This window comes from Seriola dumerili, unplaced genomic scaffold, assembly GCF_002260705.1.
Source record: "Seriola dumerili isolate Sdu_G_001 unplaced genomic scaffold, Sdu_1.0 BDQW01000003.1, whole genome shotgun sequence".
Taxonomy (NCBI): domain Eukaryota; kingdom Metazoa; phylum Chordata; class Actinopteri; order Carangiformes; family Carangidae; genus Seriola; species Seriola dumerili.
The window spans coordinates 10,651,494-10,672,365 of NW_019174258.1; the positions used below are offsets into that span (position 1 = coordinate 10,651,494).

Consider the following 20,872-nt stretch of genomic DNA (forward strand, 5'->3'; position numbering starts at 1 on the left):
TTTATCAAAATAATGGCAATATTTCTATAATGATAAACTATTTTTTAAACATGATATGCCTTTTTTCACAGATCATTCATAAGAATGAATGCTGTAAGTCAAGTCAAAACATCTGCAGTGGAAAAAGGCCTATTAAAATATGTGCCATGATAGACAACGTATTTATATTTACGTCAATAAAAAGTGTCACTATTAGAAACAGAATCCACTATATGAAGATGTTTAGATAAGTATCACAAGTTAAGTAACTCACCGTGCAGAATGGCTCCAATCAGAGAGTTTCTATTACTGTATAAGTATTTCTGATTAATTAATGTGTAAGAGGCATTTGAATGCTGCAGCTGGTCATTATGAAGCTAATTCTATCTCCCTTACTGGGTAGTTGACCTATAACAACACATCATATTTTATAAAGTGACCATATATCATGTATTTTAAATCTAACTATCCAGGAAGTAAGTAGAACCCATAAATGTCAAAATCAGTGAGTAAAAAGTTGAATATTTCCCTCTTGAATGTATTAGCTTCAGTATAGTGTTTCAAAAGTGCACTCAGGTGTAGAAATTGAAGTGTGGTTTTTTGCCAGTGGCCATGACCCAGATCCGGTGCAGTTTGCACACAGTGTTTTTATTTTATTTGCTATAAAAGGAGCACCCACCGTCACCCTACCATATGGTTATCAATGAGATATTTTTGCACCTTCAAATACTTTGCCTGGTGCTTCACATGTATACTCAAAGATACATTTAAAAATGACATGTTTCTAGATCAGGTTTTCCATAGGACATCTTTAACAGGCTTACAAAAGGTACTTTGCTCTTAAATTAGCGGCTTATCAGCAATAACCAAGAAGGCTGGGAACAAGGCAGCCAGAACCTTGGCTACAATCAAACCTGCATGGTATTTTCTAAAACATTTGTTATAGGTAGTCATAATCAAATATAAAGGTTTTTGCTGCAGTGCAGAGGAAAAAGAATAGCAGTTCTGAGAAAGTACAGGAAAAAAGGCTGCAGTCTTTTGAATGTCATTTACATGAGTAGTCAGACGCCTTATTCAGAACTTTAAAGAAGCACCAACAAATTAAATTGAATCTATTCTGCTTCCCTCCACCAGGTGTTCACACCTGGTTTTGGGCAGCTTCTGGTTTTGAGCAAACTCTGGCGAGATAAAGAAGTACAATTCTCACAGCTGTCCTTGGTAACACTTAACTAATGTCCACATTAAATGTAGACATTAGTTAAGTGTGAACCCTGCAAAGCCTATTAAAGCTGTCATTTATCATTTGTGACCACAGCTTTGTTATTTACAAGTTTTTACTGCAAGTGGTGGATGGAAAAGAAGTTCCTGACACAAGGACTTAACGGCTTTTGAAAAGCCATACCTGCATATTTTCCCAAAGTGCATAGCTGCCAGTCTAAAAATAAGGCTGTTTTACTTTTTCTTATAAACTTGACATTTTGCTGATCCAAAGTTTTAACACAAGATCACAATGCTGACTGAAGCAGAGGAAGTTGGTTGGAGTGGTTATTTCACTGGATGTGGCTGAATCTGATGTGTCAAAATGTTTCACTGCACCTGCCTGACTATAATCCCTGGAGATGAAGATGTTTTTTTGGTCCTTGGAATGTGTGCTTCAAATTCCGCTCTAATCTGCTGGACTTCAGAAATACAGAAAATTAATCCTCTGGGGCGTCTGCTACCACTTCTCATTTTCACTGTTAGTGGTTATGAATTCAGAACAACCAACAGTGCAGAAAGAGTGCCCTCGAATGTAATGGAAATGTAAATATAAAGTATTTCAAATTTCATACCTAATTCCTGAGGTGTACTTAAGAATAAATACAAATATAAACTTTATAATACCACCTTTTCAATGTAACATGCTACAGCTATTACCAGACAAAATATACCCATTTGTGTTTGTAAAAAAAAACCCAAAAAAAACCAAAAACAAAAATCCATTAAACTGAAACACAGTGGACATCAACTGTGGAGGAGATAAATGGCAGATTTAGGCTGAGCTGAGCCCCAGTTCACGGGGTCAGCATCAGACTCCACATGTAATCTAAAGGAGGAAACAGGAACTGAGTCGCTGCTGCTCTGACTGGTCACAGGGTCAGAGGTCACATAGACTCACAGTGGTCAGCATTTTGTAAACATATTCACATAGTCACAGAGCCCTTATCAAAACACACCAAAGAACAGGAAACCTTTCTCTCTCAAAAACAAGAGTTGTCGCACGCAATGTGCAGCAACCTCAGAGCGTCCAGGGAATAAGCGGACAAACCTACAACACATGCATAGGTTAGTCTTTCAGATGACGCCCTCAAATGTGTCATTAAGGTCTATAAACTTTGTAACTGAAGATTGTTTTGGTCACGGTTGCCACACACATGCTGGCAATGGTGCCTTAAACTCACAGTGGAAAAGCAGACCTTTCGCTCCCACTGTGCACTTGCACCTAAGTGTGAGTGGTTTTCTGTTACGCTCGGTGCAGAGGAATGACAAATTTACATCCAAAGGGTGAGAGGTATCTGATTCCAACTTCCTGGAACACCAGCTTAGGGATGCCAATGTCACAGAGGTAGACCCTGCTCTCTGTCTCAGCTAAAGGGAGAGGAAGTCCTAAAGAGAGAGTCCACTTCGCCTCGACAGTCTGATGCTGCTCACTGACAGGAGGATCAATACTGAGGACTGGAGCCCGGTTCTGGTTGGCCCAGTCAGCGGCTGATTGGTACCAGGACTGTTCTCTCAACAGTTGGTTCTCGTGGCAGTCCAGGCAGTTGATGAGCAGATCGACTGGGCTCGCAGGAAGGTCTGAGGCACAGCATGAGGAGAAGAAAAACAGTGTTTCAAAGTTGCCTCACAAAACCATGAAAGAATACATCTTTGTGTATGTGAGCATGCTGCTGTATCTGGGAGATATTCTGAAAAAAATCTGAATTGAATCTGAATACTATCTATCTACAGGAAACTAAAATGTCTAAACAAGTGTCAAAAATAATTCACATCATAAGAGGCTGAAACCTGCACCTCCACTTGGCCATGTAACTTGTCCCTGCATTGCCAGACTACAAGCCCAGTGTGTATTTACCACAGTGTTAAAACAGAAACATAAATCACCACCACCTTTTCTCACATATAATTAATGCAACTACACATTTAGCAAAGATGTTACAAACACACGTCCAAGGTATCACTCAGTTTGAGCTTTTAAGTACAAAATGTGTCAGGAATGTGTTTTAAATTATATTACTCCACTAGAGGGCAACGTTTGTCTGTGTTAGTCTGTTCCCACAAGACAAAAACTAATGCTTGCACAGGTACTCAGTCACTCACACTTGGTTCTTCTCCATCATTGTCCCTGAATCTTGGGTAGACAGGGATCTAAAAACTCTCTGTTGGTGTTTTTTTTTTACCTTTGACACTGGACACTTGCTTGCCACTGGTCCTGCTGTAGAGGTTGACCTCACTGGTGACAGATTCCTGCATCTTGACAAAATTGGGCAGGAAGAGGATGACCTCCACTTCGTGGTTGGCCAAGTGTCTACCACAGCTGATGCCCTGGGCTCCCTGGAGGTGGGGCCCACACAGGAGAACCACGGTGGGCCTCTGGTGCACGTTTTTTGGTGTGAGTCTGGGGACATTTGAGAGATGACAAAGCGATTATGCAACAAAGAGACAACTAAAAGCAACTATAAAGAACAACATGACACGTGGTTGTTTATGGACACCGAGTCCTTTGGGTCTGTCTGCCAGTTTAAAGGCATGTGCTATTCAAAACCTACATGCAATTCCAGCGCATGCTGCCATTCAATAACTTTGCAACATACATGTATCAATAATAGTTACTCACAGATTGAAAAAACAGATACTGTATATTTGCTAGATAAATAACTTCCAGCTCATTGTTAATCTGTATCACATTGGCCAATAAAAAGCCTTTTTTAGAACACATTAACATTAAAAACATTAACACAGGTAATGTTAGTAATAAGTAAAGCATGTTAAATATTCAGTCATACCAAGTCCTTGGCGGTATGTGTTATGCTTGGCTAAAGGTCATAAACTGTGGGCACCATCTTATTCATAATCACAGTCTTAAAACATCTAGTTAGATATGAATTACTGCACTTATAAGCAAGAAATATCTGGAAGCTTGATTTAAGGATTACGTATCTGTAGGCTTTGTCTGCTGCCACCATTGTAGTGTCTGTGATCGTGCTATTACAATACAAAATGAAACTTAATCTGAACTCATCGTAGTTCCGGTGTAAACTTTAGACATGCATGTATTACAGTGCTGGATTGATAAAAGGATTTGAGACAACAAACCTGTTTGTTATATGAGCCTCTGCACTGTGTTTCTTTGATCTTAAAATAAGACTTCATTGCTCATAACAGTGCAGGTACACTAACAAAACAGGGGTGTCTTCAGTCTATTATGATGTTCTAGACCTGCAGTGTGACCGCTCGCAGCAGTGCTTTCCTGACAAAATAAACCCTGAGGGGAGTCAAGGTCAACATCCCCTAACTCATGTAGAAACATTGTAGTAAAGATGATTGCCATGGAAACTGGAAAACAGTACATGCAAACAAAAAGTTAGGACAGAGCGGCTCTTATGGTTGGGTTAGGGGTGAATTACTCAGATAGGGATGTTTGGCACACTGCTGTGCATTCTCATTATTATTACACAAACCACAGAGGCTCTACTGCACTGTACTGTGCTGTGCATCAGATGGCAAGTCGTGTATCCCAGGAAATGATTAACTTTGTTCTTTTACACACTTACCAACCATGAAGAGGTACCAACCATACCAGTGCCTGTGTGGTATTCCTTACCTGTTTGGTCCACCGAGCAGCGTGAGAGCCATCTGACTGGAACAAACACCTATCATCTCCAGCCTGCGCTCAAGAGACAGGCCCCAGTGCTCTGCAGTTGCTAGTAGACGCTTATGAAGCTCATAGGGCACGCTGGGCACCACCAGGCCTGAGTCTGCAAAGGGAGAACATGAGGTAACATAGATAGAATGTTAATGCTATTTTATACTTTGTTATTTCTTCATTTTTACAAACATCACACAAGTGTAATGAATTAAGCGAGACACAAAGCACAGAAAGAGAATTTATCCACTAGCAATTAGCACTGTCATTAACATTCCTCCATGGCTATCAAAGTCATGTTGAGTTCCATGCCAAAACCAGGCAACTGAGCCTTGCCTTGCTTACTGGTAAATGTAATCCACTTCTAACTTTCCCATAGAAATGATCCATATAACATCACTGATCTTGTGACACAGTGGCAGGCAGTTTGGTAAATAAAAATCTTAAAATTTAAAAAAAATCTTAAATTTTACTGTCTGTCTCTCTCTGAAAAAGAGACAAACTGAGCAGCATGGATTAAATTTACTCCTGGAAAAAAAGCTGAAGAATATGCGTTACAACAGTCTGACAAGCTCCAGATACAGTTTTGCATTTCTAAAGTAATCCTGAATCGTGATATATCTTCATAAGAAACTTATTTTCATCAGTGCACCTTGAAAAACAACTACTGGAGTAGAAGTAAAGCCCAGAAACCGACCTGTAAGATAAGGACAAATATTGGTCTACAGATAAACACTTTCCCAGGTTCTCAGGGGGTGGTGGTTATGTTTAAAACAGATCCTCATGTGAGGAACCCATTCCTCAGGGAAAAGCCCTTCCTCCTCCTCATGACCTGATCTTGTTCCCATCACGGAAGATTCTCCATTTCCTCTCCTGTTTGTCACTGCTGTCTGCGGCAACAAAGGGAAGATTGGCAGCCTTTACAAAACATGACAAACATGAGGCAGCTAGAGTGAGACGCCTATTCCCTGCAGGGCCCGAGTTCACACGCACCATCACATGGTTTCTGACCAATCTCCCACCCCTAGCTTGAGGACGGGGCTGCACTGGGCTGGACCCCCCACATCGGCTGCCGTCTCAGTCAAAACATACAGCAGGTTAGCGTGACAAAAAAGGGGACAAACATCATATACATATGAACACCTGCACCTGTATCCCAACGGTTCGTGGTGAGAGATAGGGAGGACTAAACATGGGGGAGGCATGGTGGTGACCGGGATGAACAATGGATTCAGTTTCTGAAATTAAACTGTTGGCTCATCTGCCAGTGGCTACTAAATAAAGAAAAACTTCTGAGCCAAAGTAATTCATAGACTACTTTTTTAGTTGGGATATGTCTCCCGATCTATTTTCAGTTCAGTTTTATGTATAGAACTGGGTAAACCATTTAAAGGAAAGCACTGGAGCACTTGTCACTACTATACAAAAATATATAATTCTATATAATAAACAACTACAGTATTTCCCCATCTCCACACTAGGGGCCAAGTGAACGAGGAATGATCTGCCGTTCCTTGACAATAACTGTCAAGGTGCCCTTGAGCAGGACATTAAACCAATCACTGGCTAATGATGGAGGACTGGTTATATGGTATTGTAAGATACTGAACTGTAGAAAGTACATGCAGGAAGTTGATGGACAATTTTACACTTGATAAATTAAATATTATAAGTCTCTGGAAGGTTTCAGAGAGTCTATCTTTGACATTTCTATACTGAAATTTCTTGTTACTTATCAGTAAATATACTGTACTAGCTGATACCAATATATAAACTTGGTCACATGATTGGCTAACAGTCCATGTACCTAAAGTTACTTCTGAATTTGGAAAGACCGCATTTGGATTTAATGCTCCAGACACATGGAATAATATATCTGATTCGCTAATTTTTTCAGTCAAGCTCCCAGAGAACCAAAGTAAATTGTGTAAAGGACAACGGGGTCAATTGGACCCTATTCTGTGCTGTATTATTGTCGCCCTTGTTACCTCAAGGGTTAATCTGTTTTATTGTGGGAAGCCTGACAAGCAGCATTTAGCACTTAGTGTCAATGTGTCCCATCGACACTAAGGACTGTATTGTTCTTCACAGGTAAGTTATATAGTGACTACATGTGGATTGGACCTCTTTAAATAATTTTTACATTTCTGGTCACTGCCACTGTCATGCTGCACTTGTTTTCCAAAAGAAGATTCTGCTTTGAAATTTATTGAATCTTCAGTAGTTCTCTTTCCTTAGAGGGAAATGCTTAGACCTCTTTGTTTTTATGTGTCCTGTCATGTCACGACACCTAACCTTGTCAGAATTGTTCTCTTTTGTGTATTATTTGAATTATTGTATTACATAACTACAATTCAGCCTTTTTATCACTGTACAAACTGAAGTGTGTAGAAACCTTTAAAGAGCCTGTGCTAATCTCTGGCTGTCTATTGCCTGTGGCACATTAGAAGGGTAATGAAAGTCAAGCTGGGGGAACTGCACAGCTCAGGATCCCTTTGATAAATAAAGCTGCTGGGAGGCAGTTAAGTCCTTAATGGCCTCCTACAGATCTCTGGCCTGGTAGCTGAGAACTTGGTGGCCTCATTGGCGTGCACAAACTCACACTGACACCCACACGCGCGCATGCTACCCACACCTCATCCTACATCAACTCACAACAACCTGATTTACAATCACATACACCCACAACTTTACACCCTGGCCATGCAACTTGGACACAAGTGACACAAACGACACAGCCACACACACACACACACACACACACACACACACACACACACACACACACACACACACACACACACACACACACACAAGATAACTACATATAAACACAGACTCATGCCGTGCCTGACTGAAATTCTGGCTTATCTTTAGGTTGGCCCTGTTCCCTGCCCACTATTCTTTTATTGATACCGCACAAAGACGGCTAATATGTTTCAGTGGTCAACAGAAATCTGGAACATGCCAATCCTCACGTGAGCGATAAGCACAGGAAAGTCAACTGGCTCTTGTCATGCAAACTGCTGCCTTGAGTGCCAAGCTCAGAAGAAGTGGGAGTTGCACCAGTATGCACTAATTGCTTTTCAAACATCCCACCAGGTGAGCGTCTTAATAACTCTCCTGCTGAAGTTCTGAAGTTGCCACTACCACCGCTTCCACACACACAACCACACGCCATGTTCTCCTCCCTGACACACATGCAATTATTTATGCGTGCACACACCCACTCTCGATGTGGTGTGAAAACAAACCGGAGAGTCAACTAGTCAAACCGGGTAGCCATGAATATGCAGCAGCACTAAAATAAACTGAGCTGGAAGCAATCCTTCAAGCATGACAAGGGAACCGAAGGAACTGAAAGCAATACACGCTGGCTGGATGCGGGCCATGTGTGACTTAAGGGTTGCGCTGGGATAGGGAGAGCGAGACTATGCTGTTCCATTCCTCTCCTCTGCACCGCAAGAGCTGCAGAGGTAGCAAGATGGGGCGCTGGTTCATTTGGGCACAGAAAAGGAGCTTAATGTGGTAATCTGTCAGATTCCTTTTTAGCAAATTGGTAATATCATTGGTGTCAGTAGCTCATTGTTGTGGCTTTCTGCGCTGTGTTTTGCACAAATCACTTAACGAATCTAACAACACAACATCACTGGATTTTCTGTTAGTTGAGTTCACTTTGGTAGGTGGCACCCTTCATTTTGTCTACTCAGCCATGGTGAGGACCACTGCTTATGTCCATTTCTCTGTTTAAATATTATAAACAACCTGTGATTGTTTTTGCAGGAAACTTCCAACAAAGTTTCTGTGAAATCTTATATACAGGTGCATATGATAAACAACTCTTTACTGTGAAGAAACAAACAATCTAGCACACAGCTGGTCACCTTTTCACCCTTTACTGACGACGCCTCAGGCCTTCATTGGGCGAAAGAGCCAAAGTACCCTGCACCCAGTCGTCAGAAATTCTTCAAAACAATATTACCTAATGAGCACTTCCCCATGTGTACTGCAGTCCTTGTGTCTCTAAACCTTTGAGTACTTGCCTCCTCTTCACCTGTATGTGGTTTCAGGAGAAGATCATAACACACATGGAGGTCCCCACTCTATCAACTGGGTCACTGGAGCAGACTGGTTAAAATAGTTTAGAATGACACATATTTTCAAGTTTGCTAGCCGCAAAGTGATACAGCATAAAAGAAAAAAATAAATAAATAAGAGAAAAAAAGCTGGCAGTTGGCTTCGTTGCAATTTGTGTTGCGCCCTGGCTTGTTTGCACTGGAGAGGTTTCACTGCACAGCTGGAGTCAATCACCGCAGAGGAAAGCAAGACAATAGCAGAACTAAACCGACACAGACTGCAAGCTTTACAATAAACAATGCTCTATAGAAACAGGCCTGTCAAAGCCCCATGCCAGTGCGTTATGGCAACCCTAACATACAGCTGGGCACTTTGTTTTTCTCGCTCTGTTCTCATATTGTTGATTTATCTGTTTACTGGCAAAGATTCCAGGTCAAGAGCACTGCGGTTTGTTCCTGCTTCAGAGGTGCTGTTTATGTAAGGCTGTACGGCGGCACGCTAATTACAGAGTGCAGTGGATGGGGATTATGATGACAGCCCTGGGAAGCAGATCTGCCTGCACGGTAAGAAAAGGAGGCTCTGCTTGGCAGCTGTCTGCTGATTGGTAGACAGCTGCCCCTGCTGAGCTGCGCTGTGTCACCACAATCAGATAGACAGTCTGGGATGTAAATCCTAGAAACACTATTAGTATTACAACCTGCCCGTCATCTAGTGTACACAGCCTAGGAATAAAAAGCTCACACTCATTTGTTCCAGTGATCCTCATCCAGCACAGGAGAGACACTGCATATACAACAATGAATGCTGAGCAAAATCACAAACAAATGAGATTAGAAAAATTTAATGCTTAGCAGAAGCTTAGAGATATATTTACCAACATAATGATACCAACATGAAAAAAGTAAATATATATTTAATGCCCTGTCTTTTACATGTCCACTTGGCTTGCAATTCCACCTTATCTTGCTGTCAACAAATAAGCGTATCTGGACCAAGAGGGACAGTTCTGTCCCGTGTCATTATTCCACGTCTGCCCTGTAAACTACGATATCTTGTGAACAGAAAAAGGTGGAATTTGATCCCTCTGGTTCTAGTATAACACCTACACATACTGACACACCATACCACTCAGCCCTTTCCCCAATTCCACCAACTCTCCACCTTCTCACTGCTCCAATTCGATCGAGCCATTACTCTCACACCTTGGACTCAATGGCCTGTGCTAGCGTATATTTTACTTATCTTGTGTTTCTATTAACTAGTTATGTAACACTCCTAGAGTCAGCTGAAGAGTGAGAAAGGATGGGTTCATCATCTATGTCGGCCTATAGCAGGGGGTGGGGTTGGGTTGGGGGGGGGGTCAAAAGTCACCTTCATGCACACCTTATGCAACCATGGGTGTATACTGCCAGGCAGTCGGCCCAATGGTGACCTCTCTCTGGCCAATGTTAGAAAAAGGCTGTGAGCCCACTCTTTATACTGCATGTTGTTTTTCTCATTGTGTTCAATGGCAACAGACACTGCAGCACATTCCCCACAGTGCTAAGAAGCTCTTAGCCTTACAATCAAGTGTAAAAAAGTTTAAATTTTTTACAGCTTTTGGCAACAGCTGGAAGAGTGTTATTAGATAAACAGATGGTCCTCCTGGTCAGAGTTGAAACACGGTGGAAACAAAATACTCCGTCCAAAACAAACATTGTGCTCACAACACTAACATGCTCACTGATAAAATGTCCCAAAGAGGGACTTCACATTATTTCAAGGTTTTTTCCCTGTACAAGGGAAACAATGTTAACCATGTCATACGAAATCAAATCATGATGAGTACACCATCATGGAAACTATGGCAGAAGCTAGGGGGTGAGTAACAGCAGGTGCAGTGTTAGGGTAATCAAAGTGGATCCATAAATACCTTATGACCTGCTCTAAATATTCTTTTCCTTTCCTCATATCATAGCACACCTTGTTATTACACAGTAGTGTTGTGATATGGTTCAAGTAAAAATAGTAACAGGTTGTTTATTTCACACAGAAATAAACTTATAAAGATTGAGAATCAGCACCTTTTCCTGTGTTTTATATAATTAAATACATTTGGGTATTAAAATGTTGGAAAAAACAGGAAATTTAAAAGGATCTAAAGGAAATGTTCTATATTTAGAGTAAAACCGTCAATGTGCCTGTCTGTGGCACTCAACCACAAGCCCATTGGTTCCTACTGAAAATTTAAATCTACGAAAAAAAGGGTCAAAAATATATAGTTTTATTTTTGAAAAGGCTAAGTGATCTGTTTCTGAAGCACCTGGACTCTGTCATTTTTAGCAAATGTTACTCAAACAGGAATAAATAGTGCATTTGATGGGGAAGAAAAATCACCTTTGGCTCTGAGAAGCTGCAGCTGACATTTTTCATTGTTTCTGTAAACTTTTTATAGACAACAGTAGTATTCATGTTCTCCACTGGTAAAGTCAGGATCCGATACAAAACTCTCATCCTCAAGGATTACACTTAAGTCTACAAAACAAATGCCTCTGCCTGAGTGTGTTAGCTCACAGCCACTCTATAAAAACAATGTGATTCACCCACTGTTGTAGGTTTGCTGCTATACTGACTGACAGCACTACATCAATAAATCTAGAATAATATATATTAAATTAAGTCACGTGTAAGTGTGTGTGTGTGTGTGTGTGTGTATATGAGTATGCACATGCATCTTGTTCTCACCAGTACAATACTCTCTGCCCCCCTGCTGGGGCACTGTTATCTGTCGGTATATGACAGGCTTCCCCTCCAGAATATTCTCGTCATGGCGATAGGACAGTGGCTTCTGTTCGGCCTGTGTGCTGTGATGCTGTGCCCCGCTACTGTGGCGATTGGTCCCATCAATCCGGGAGAAGACGGCAGCTTTGTCGAACAGAGCCAAATTTCCCTCAAAGTCGAAGTCAGTGTCCAGGTCCTCATCGGTCCCGTCTCCGAAGCACTCGTCATCCTTTGACCTCATCGGCCCTCCAGTGCCTCCATTCCTCACATTGTTTTTCTTTGCTGTGGCTGGTATCACCCCTCTACTATTAGATGAAACTGTTGGGGTTGGAGAAAACGAAGACATTTGTAAGCAAAACGTCATGACAGGATGTGTTGATTAATAATCTTCTGACAGTTTCTGCACATAAGGCACACACACACTTATCCTAATTTTCCATTCCTAATTTGTGTCACACAAAACACAATGCTGCACTGGACAATGGTGGCAGAGATTGAAACTGAATATTAATGGGACAAAGCCACCAATGGACCTTGCTCTCCCCCAGGAAAGAAAAACAGCTTGGATATACTACTGCCTAACTGTTCAGGATTTGTGAAGGATGATGTGAAAAAAAAAATTATAATCTGGTCTGACATATATTACCTAAAAAATGATCAATTCACTTGAGGCACATCTACAGTACTTTGGGAGATAGAGACATCATATTTGCCAATAGACATCCAAATCATCGCTATCTGATTGAGGCTGCAATCATTCATTACTGCACTGATGGAGAAGCAAATGCATTTACACACACACTACCTTCAGCAATAATTCAATTTATTGTTAGTGAATCAATTTAAAAAAGATGGAATATTAATTTCATAATCCCTCTTTATTTCATCACGTAGAAAACTTTAAATTTTGGAAACACTTTAAGTGCCCATATTTAGCATTTATAAGCAGTATATAAACATGTAAAATGGTATATAACCCACTATAATGTAGTTGTAAGCAGATTATTAATGTATTTGTCTACAACTACAACTCTTCCTGTGGACACCCAAAGGTAGAGGTTGGTGCATAAAAAGATAGTGAGAGATAATATGGATAAATCCATGTCTAAATAGGAGAAGTTATAATTGCTATGAATTACTGTACATTACTGTACATTACTAAACTACACTGAATTGTGTTATAAACAATTTATTTGATGTCTGCATACTGCTTAGAAATGCTGAAAAGAGGGACTTAAAAGTTTAAATATTAACACGGAGTACAAGATATACTCCCAGAACAGTCTGAGAATAATAATCATACAGCACTGGCAACTATGTAACCATGAAATTAATAACATACAACATACAAACTGAGGTTTCATGACAGAGAGCGGGAAGCTTTGCGCTGGGCGACAACAGGTCTATTTTAGCTGTAATATCAAGCACTCAAACCCAAAATGCATAGATTACCCAGAAATCCCCCCACATCCTAATCACCTCTGAAAGGCGCTACAAGCTGTCATACTATACATCATCCTGTTGTAAAGGGTGTAATCCATACACAATAAGTTCCTGCACTCAGCAGTTTCAAATTCTGAGTAGATGCTCGTAACTCCTTTTATCTTGTGTAACTCTGACTGGGACCTCCTCTTATCCTCTCACGGTTAGTTAGTTACTATAACCCGCTGATAACAAAACACAGCTGACACACCAAACATACAATGGCCGACTGAGCAGTGCTCAATAAAGTTTACATACATGTAAGCACAAACAAAAAATAAAATGAACCGAGAACAAAAAAAAAAAAAAAAAAGACAGAAAAACCGGAAAAACCTGGCCTTCAACCCCAATCATCTTGAGCTCTCACGCTAACCAGGAGACAGAGAGGCACAGTCGCACGCTACTGTCACTGTGACAGCTAAGGTGCTTTGGACTCTCACGCAAGACACTGGGAGGCTCAGTCATAGTACACTGGCAGCCATACAACACCACTAGCCAGTTGTGAGCCAATCTGAGACCTGCCTCAATATCACACTCCGGCCTTACAACCACGGCTCAGCGACAGACAGGAGTGAGGTTTTTGTCGCTTCATTCAGAACTGAGTTGGTCTATCAACTTGCAATCAGTGTTTCCACCACCATATTAACTAATTACTTTCCTTCCAACACAGACAAGTATACTACTAAATGGTTTTGCATTAGCTTACTAATTATCAATAATTATAATGTGGAGAAAAAACAATGCAGAATCTGGTACAAGGGAGAAAGATGGTGGGTTAGTGTGTTCAAGTGTGTGAACAGGGATAAAAGACAGTGTGCTTATTATCACAAGCCAACAATGTCTTTATTTACGAGGAAGTGTTTTGTCATGCTATGAATCAATCGTCTGAATGAACTGGGCAGAGCTCCAAGTCAAACAGGCTAATGAATACCAAGTAGCGAGACAGAGTGAACTTCACTGATTTCAGTTTGGACAAACTTACCACCACAAATTCATCCAACTACACAGGCCAGGAATATTTCAAAATGATATACGGCTTATGGCAAAACTGCACCACAATCACATAGTGAAGCTCTTAGTGTGTATGAATGGGACGCTAAACAATGCACACTCAGCAAAAACTTTCAATGATAAAAATCACTGAGCAATTTATTAAGAATAAACCTGTACTAGCTCTGGGCACAGCTTCCCTTTACTCTCAGAACAGCCTCAGGTCTTTTGTGGCATTGATTCCACAAGGTGTTGGAAACTTTCCTTTGAGATTCTGCTCCATGTTGACATAACTGTATCACATCATTTCTGCTGATTTGTCAGCTGCACATTCATGCTGCTGATCTCCACTTCTACCAAGTCCTAAAAGTGTCCTATTGGATTCAGATCTGGTGACTGGGGAGGCCACTGAAGTTCTCTGAACTCTTCGTGATGTTTACAAAAACAGTTTGAGACGACGTTTGCTTCAAGACATGGTGCATTATCATGCTGGATGTAGCCATGGTAAATTGTGGCCACAAAGGGAAGAACATGGTCACCGACAATACTTAGATAAGCTGTGGCACAGAAACCACGATTGCTGGTGTTAAGGGGCCTCATGTGTGCCAAGAAAACATTCCCCACACCATTACACCGCCGCCACCACCAGCCTGGACTGTTGACACAAGGCAAGTTGGGTTCATGGATTCATGCCGCTGATGCCAAATTCAGACTCTACCATCTGCATGCCTCAGCAAAAATCCACATTCATCAGACCGGTCTTCAACTGTCCCATTTTAGTGAACCTGTGTCCACTGTAGCCTCAAACCTCTGTTCTGGGCTCACCACAGTTGTAAAAAAAAATGGTTGTCTGAGTTGCTGTAGCCTTTCTGTCAGCTTGAACCAGTCTGGCCATTCTCCTGTGACCTTTCTCATCCACAAGGCGTTTCTGTCACAGAACTGCTGCTCACTGGATGTTTTTGTTGTCTGTGAAAATTCCCAGAGATCAGCAGATCAGTCGACTCAAACCAGCCCGTCTGGCACCAACAGTAATGCTACAGTCAACGTCACTGAAATCTGATGTTTGATGTGAACAATAACTGAAGCGTCTGACCTGTATCTGCATGACTTTATGCACTGCACTGCTGGCACATGATTGGCTGAGTGCATATTTGCATGATCAAGCAGGTGTACAGCTGTTCCTAATAAAGTGCTAGGTGACTGATTTATAAATATCTGAGGCAAGGGTTTATGGGGAAAAACACTAGGTTGCACACAATTTCAGTGCATATACAGAGCCATCATGCTGGTTATGGGAACAGTTTATGTAAGAGCAGAGTCTGGAGCTCCTCTTCTCAACTGCCCTTTTAATCAGATCTATTTGGGTCTGATGGAATTCGTCTCTGCTTCTGGAGGTCTCTGCATCACAAAAAGCAGCCACTCTCTTAATTCCCATCCTACTCTCCCAGAAAGATCAGTGGTAGATATTCAGAAACCATTTCTGGAATTCGTGATCTTGTATAAGCAACGGGCCACCCTGCTTTCCCTTCTTTGTGGCCGGGGGCTTCTTGGGAGCATGGCATTGCGTGTGAAAGGACCAGCCCTGCCCAAGGCACTCAGCACTTTGGCCCCATGCAATTTGGGCATTGGCTCCCTGGCCACCAGCCTGAGAGCTGGAGATTAAAATAAAAACTCAAAAGGTAAACATTACTTCCACAATTGATATCGCTTTGGCCTTCCGAGCACACTGGGACAACATGGCTTCCTGTCGGGGGCTGGGTGGGGGGGGTGGTTTCCTGTGCAGAGCAGGAGCGAGGGAGTTAGAGGAGATGGGGAGAGAGAGAGAGAGGACAGGAGGGCACGGAGGCACGAAAAGCCAAGCTTTGCATAACCTTCTCTTTAGGAGCAGACACGGAGAGGGAGGGGGAATGTTTATTGATCTTAGTCACACACATATTGTAAAGAGGAACTTTGGTACAAGCCCTTAGCACGCTATGGGAATCTTTGGAGGGGGGGGACTTTGTGTGTTTGGTCCCATGCTCAAGCACCTTAACAGGAGCTGGTGACACACAGGAGCAGAGACTGTGTCAAAGAGCTATGAGTCTTTCTGACACAAAACAAAAAATTTATAAATTCTATTTGTTTTTTCTTGTTAAAAAAAAAAAGAAAAAAAAAAAAAAAAGAAAAAAAAGATTGGTATCCTATTGTGCAAGTTTCATCTTCTATGCACAGGAAAAAGCACTGAGGCAGAGGTCATTTTTACAACCAGACTGAAGAATATAGCACAGTGTCCATTAGCCAATTCTATTGACCTCTGACCTCTCCATTGTTTGATAATCCTGAGTGTGAAAGTGAACTGACTTTAACTGAATCCGGCAGAGGCCACAGAGCTGTCCAAGCAGACTTCCTGCTGACTGGATGTTGACTAGAGGAAATGCTGTTTTTAACCCTTATCTAATCAGGAGGTTGAGCAACACATTCACATTTTCACAGCTTGAGACAGGACAGGAGAGGGGAATGCAGATGTGCTTTTCAGTATCAACATCACAGCTCATCACTGTATGGCGTGTACATGTGACTGTTTATCATATTTTGTAGTTATTTGTTGTTCTATTTTCTTTAAACCACATTTTGGATAGAGGCAGAATTTTGGACTGTGTTGGACTGCAGTCCACTGTTCAGTATTCCTGTTACATTGTCTTTGTTGTTTTTAGGGAGCAGTTGGTAGTATTGTAGTCAACAACATTAGAAAAAAAAATCATTCACATAACATAACATTAAATATGTATCCTTAAGACATTATTTTTCACCAAAGCAGAGCGGTGACCAAAACACATCCAGCTCTGGTCTTCAAGCTATAACACACACTGACTCACTCAGATCAATTGCAGACCAACTTTATTGGTCTGAGAGGGGTATTCTTTACATTTTTCAGAGTGTTTAAGTTATTTTGTGTGTCCCCTGAAAGAAGATACTGATAGATATGTATTTTTAGGATGGCATGTTTTGTCACTTAAGTATGTTAAGTAAGTAAAGTCTGGTGATTCACTGTATTTCTTACTGTGAATAAATCCTATAACATGTTCCTTAAATACCATGAACATAGCTGCTGTAATTTTTTTTGTGATAGCCTATCATCTCACCACAAAACTGCAGCTGAAAAAATTTCCCTTCAAATGCACTTTTCTACACTTGTTTGAGAAACATTTGTTAAAACCTACAATGCCCATCTGTTTAAGGAAATTACTTAGCTTATTAAATATTTATGACACATTTTAAACATTTAATTCTTCAGTATTAACTAATAAATGAACTAAACTTGGGAGAGCTGATTTCAAATATTACAGTGAATAAAAAATGGAATGAGCCCAAAAATAATTGAATTTACCTTCTCTCACCTCACTCAAACATTTTAAAAGGTACTCATTATTTACAACACATGCAATTTTTTTAAAAGAAAAACTGTGTATGTATATGTATGTATTTAGTATGTATGTATGTATGTGTAAAATATATATCTGTGACTTTTCTGTGTGTCCACTGTAAACCTTGTGAATTTATGTGTCTGTCTATAAATAAACTGTATACGTTAATTTTGTACACAAGTCTCTCATGAAAAAGAGATCCCGATCTCAATGAGACCACCTGTACAAATAAAGGATTTTTTTTTTAAAAAAAGCATAAAATATTGTCAGCCTTTATTTATTAAAGAAAAATCGGAGTGCTTGAAACGTTACTCTTTTAGTGGCACTTGCAGTGTGTGAAATCTTATTTAGAACATGATCCTTTTTTATAGTAAGCTAGCAAACATGACACATTTCTGTTGTACAATCAAAAGCAGTGATGTTTCGTGACTTTAAATTTTCAGTCCATTATCATTGGTAACTGAGAATTAGTAAAGAAATTGGGTAATATATGACGCCATGCTCACATTTCCTTAAGTGGAAGAACAATAACTATTTTCTGTTCTTCAACAGAGGAGTACTGTATATTCCTGTCATGAAGTACATGACTCCTAATATGAACTCTGCAACAACAGTCTGGTTCTGTGAAATGACAACTAGGAAATGCAGTTTCATAATGATTAAGCATAAGCCATAAATAAACTGGTCTTGTCATAAATACACTGTTCTTAGTTATGAAAACATACGTCACATTGGAACACTCATAAAATCTCATGTCAGTCTTCTAGTATTCCACTGCACAGTCATGCTCCTTAACGTGCCAAAGGACACATCAGCAAACTGTGTCCAATTAATGACAAGTATTTATGAAACTCTAAACAATGTTAATATATTCAACTATAGTCTCGACTAAAGAAAATGGACTGTGAGTTAAATAAACCCCATCCCATCTAAGGTCACCCACTTACTTACCTCTGCGTAGGATGGTGATAGGAGCAGCGCCAGAATGAGAGCTGCTGCTTGTTACAGGAGGGTGAGTGGTTCTGTTACTCTGGCCATGGCGCCCTGCTGATATGATGCTGGGTTGTTTTGCAGCTCCCTGACCAGAACTGGGCTTGTTGACTGTATTCTGGATATCTAGGAACTTCAGCTCCTTGATATCCATGGCACTAGAAGACAAACAAATGACTGGCCTTACCTGAGCTGAACTGTACTGACGTACTTGAATAATTATCAGGTTTGATTTGTGTAGCTCTTTCAGTGGAACAAGGCTCAACACTTAAAAGTGCTATTTATAAGTTTTCCATTACGCCAAACATGGTTTCTTGCCAGGAGCAGGTGGTGGTGGTGATGGTTGTTTGCCAAGAGCTTCAGCCATCATTGTGGAATGAATGAATGAAAGTTTGATGCTGACCTTGGTATGTTTTCTCTACACTATTAAGCACACAGCTGTTAATGCTAATGTTGGCTATGTAGCGATAGCAAAAACTTACCTATAACACTTACCAAATGATTAAGGGTTTCATTCCTATTGAGAATGACTATATATAATGAAGATCCATTAATGTATTAATGCATTACTAACTATTCTGGAACAGACAAAACAACAAACATGGACAGAAGAAACCAAAATTTCCCCCACCATCCAAATCCACAATAACCTAAATGGGAAGCACTGAACTGTCTGTGGTAACATTTATGCTCCAAGTTTGTGACTAATTTTGTGAAGTAAATCTTATTCATATTGTCTAGAATTTTGCAGCAATTCCTCCTGAGCTTCACTCACTCACATCGCGTATCCTGACTTAGAGATTTTAACCTGTGTCTAGAGCCTGATCTGGGTAAAAACATTACGATAGGCAATACTTCCATATATTTGCCAGGTTTATTCATTCTTCTAAGAACAGGAGATGTCAGAAAAAATCTAAATTTTCAAAATGCCTTTCTTACATTGAAAATACTGTAGCTTTGAAAATTTCTACATGTACACCTGGATCCAGCTTTCCACCCAACATCAGTGAGAACTACAAATTTCAAGGCAGAGGTTATAATTACAAGTCTTAGAGCTTTTTATAGAAACAGTTGGAGGAGTGGGAAACACAAAAATTTGACTAATAGTCCGGCTTTAAAGATTGCATATAGAAGATTTTTAAAAATTGATTAAAGTGGATGTGTTGGATGAGAAATATGGTGGCATCTGTCTCCATTCTTACCTGAATGTGACCTCAGAAACAGGGCACTTGACCCCATTGTGATAGGGCTGTCTTAGTGAGATGGTCTGACTGGCATGATCAACAGATGACACCTCTCCCTGATAAACTCCCAGCGTCAGTCCACAGTTAATGGACACAACACTACCCAACCAGTCTGTGGCCATTGTGCTCACTGTGATCCTGTGGTTCAAAAAACACAAACAAGAGATATGATGTTCAGCTCTCCTGCTGTGGAGCATTAAATCAAACTCCACTGAATAATGTGCTACTTTACTGTTGCTGAGCCTATGGGCAAATGTCTTACCCAGTAACTGAGGACATTTTGCCAACATTTAATGTTTTCTGGTATAATCGGTCCATTAACATTACACAGCACTTTACTTAATGCACTGTACTTTACTTTAAATGGTTGACGCCCTAAAATGTAATTCGTGAATTTACGTTACTTCCACCGGTGCAGAGAAGACATTGGTGGCCATAAGATAAGTTAAAAGTGGAAAGATAAGTTGAAAATGAATTCAGATAACAAATGACAACGTCTTGGTGTTATGGGTGTTCAACATATTAAAACTGGACCCTTCAAATGAAAGATTTTCAATTATGTTTCGAGGTTTGTGGAAACATTAGCCAAAGCTACCACTAATTTTAAAAGGCACTTCGCGTGTTAAGTGAACCTGTCTAAGGTAGAGATTAGTATTAAAAATCTTGGGTGGAAATAACTTTAAACATCCATCCATTTTAACATCCATATGAGAGTATAGTTCCAGAAATGAAAGGAGAAAGAATGAAAGAATGAAAATCACAGCATTAAGCTACACATCCAGTAAGCTGTGCTGGCTAGCTTTACGGCTAACGTTAGCTTCAATTCTGTCCGCCCGTTTACGTTTTATCTTAGCGGAATGTTGTAAACTTGTGAACAGAGTTTACTCATTTTGAATACACAACCTGGGTCTATTTGGTCGATAGTAGATAGATATACCTTGTTGATAAATCTGTAGCGAGGTGCCAATGAAAGCCAAAGCTCCAGCCTGCACAGTTTGTTTGGCTCCAGCTGCTGTTTGTGCCGTTTTCCGGTTTGACGC

General features: G+C 40.6%; 1 protein-coding gene across 2 annotated transcripts; it reads right to left on the reverse strand.

Annotated features, from left to right (window-relative positions):
• Positions 1–620: 620 nt before the first annotated feature.
• Positions 621–20,847, reverse strand: LOC111217536 (enhancer of mRNA-decapping protein 3-like). 2 transcript variants are annotated; one of them, XM_022739452.1, is made up of 7 exons: positions 20,770–20,847; positions 19,791–19,970; positions 18,550–18,746; positions 11,687–12,040; positions 4,844–4,997; positions 3,420–3,637; positions 621–2,817 (listed from the first exon to the last, which is right to left on the reverse strand). In XM_022739452.1, exons 2-7 carry the CDS (start codon positions 19,952–19,954, stop codon positions 2,483–2,485), a joined length of 1,422 nt encoding a protein of 473 aa, XP_022595173.1. In that variant the 5' UTR covers positions 19,955–19,970; positions 20,770–20,847; the 3' UTR covers positions 621–2,482. The 2 variants fall into 2 exon arrangements, with proteins under 2 accessions (XP_022595173.1, XP_022595181.1); XM_022739460.1 differs by lacking the exon at positions 19,791–19,970 and having other exon boundaries at positions 20,770–20,831.
• Positions 20,848–20,872: the final 25 nt, after the last annotated feature.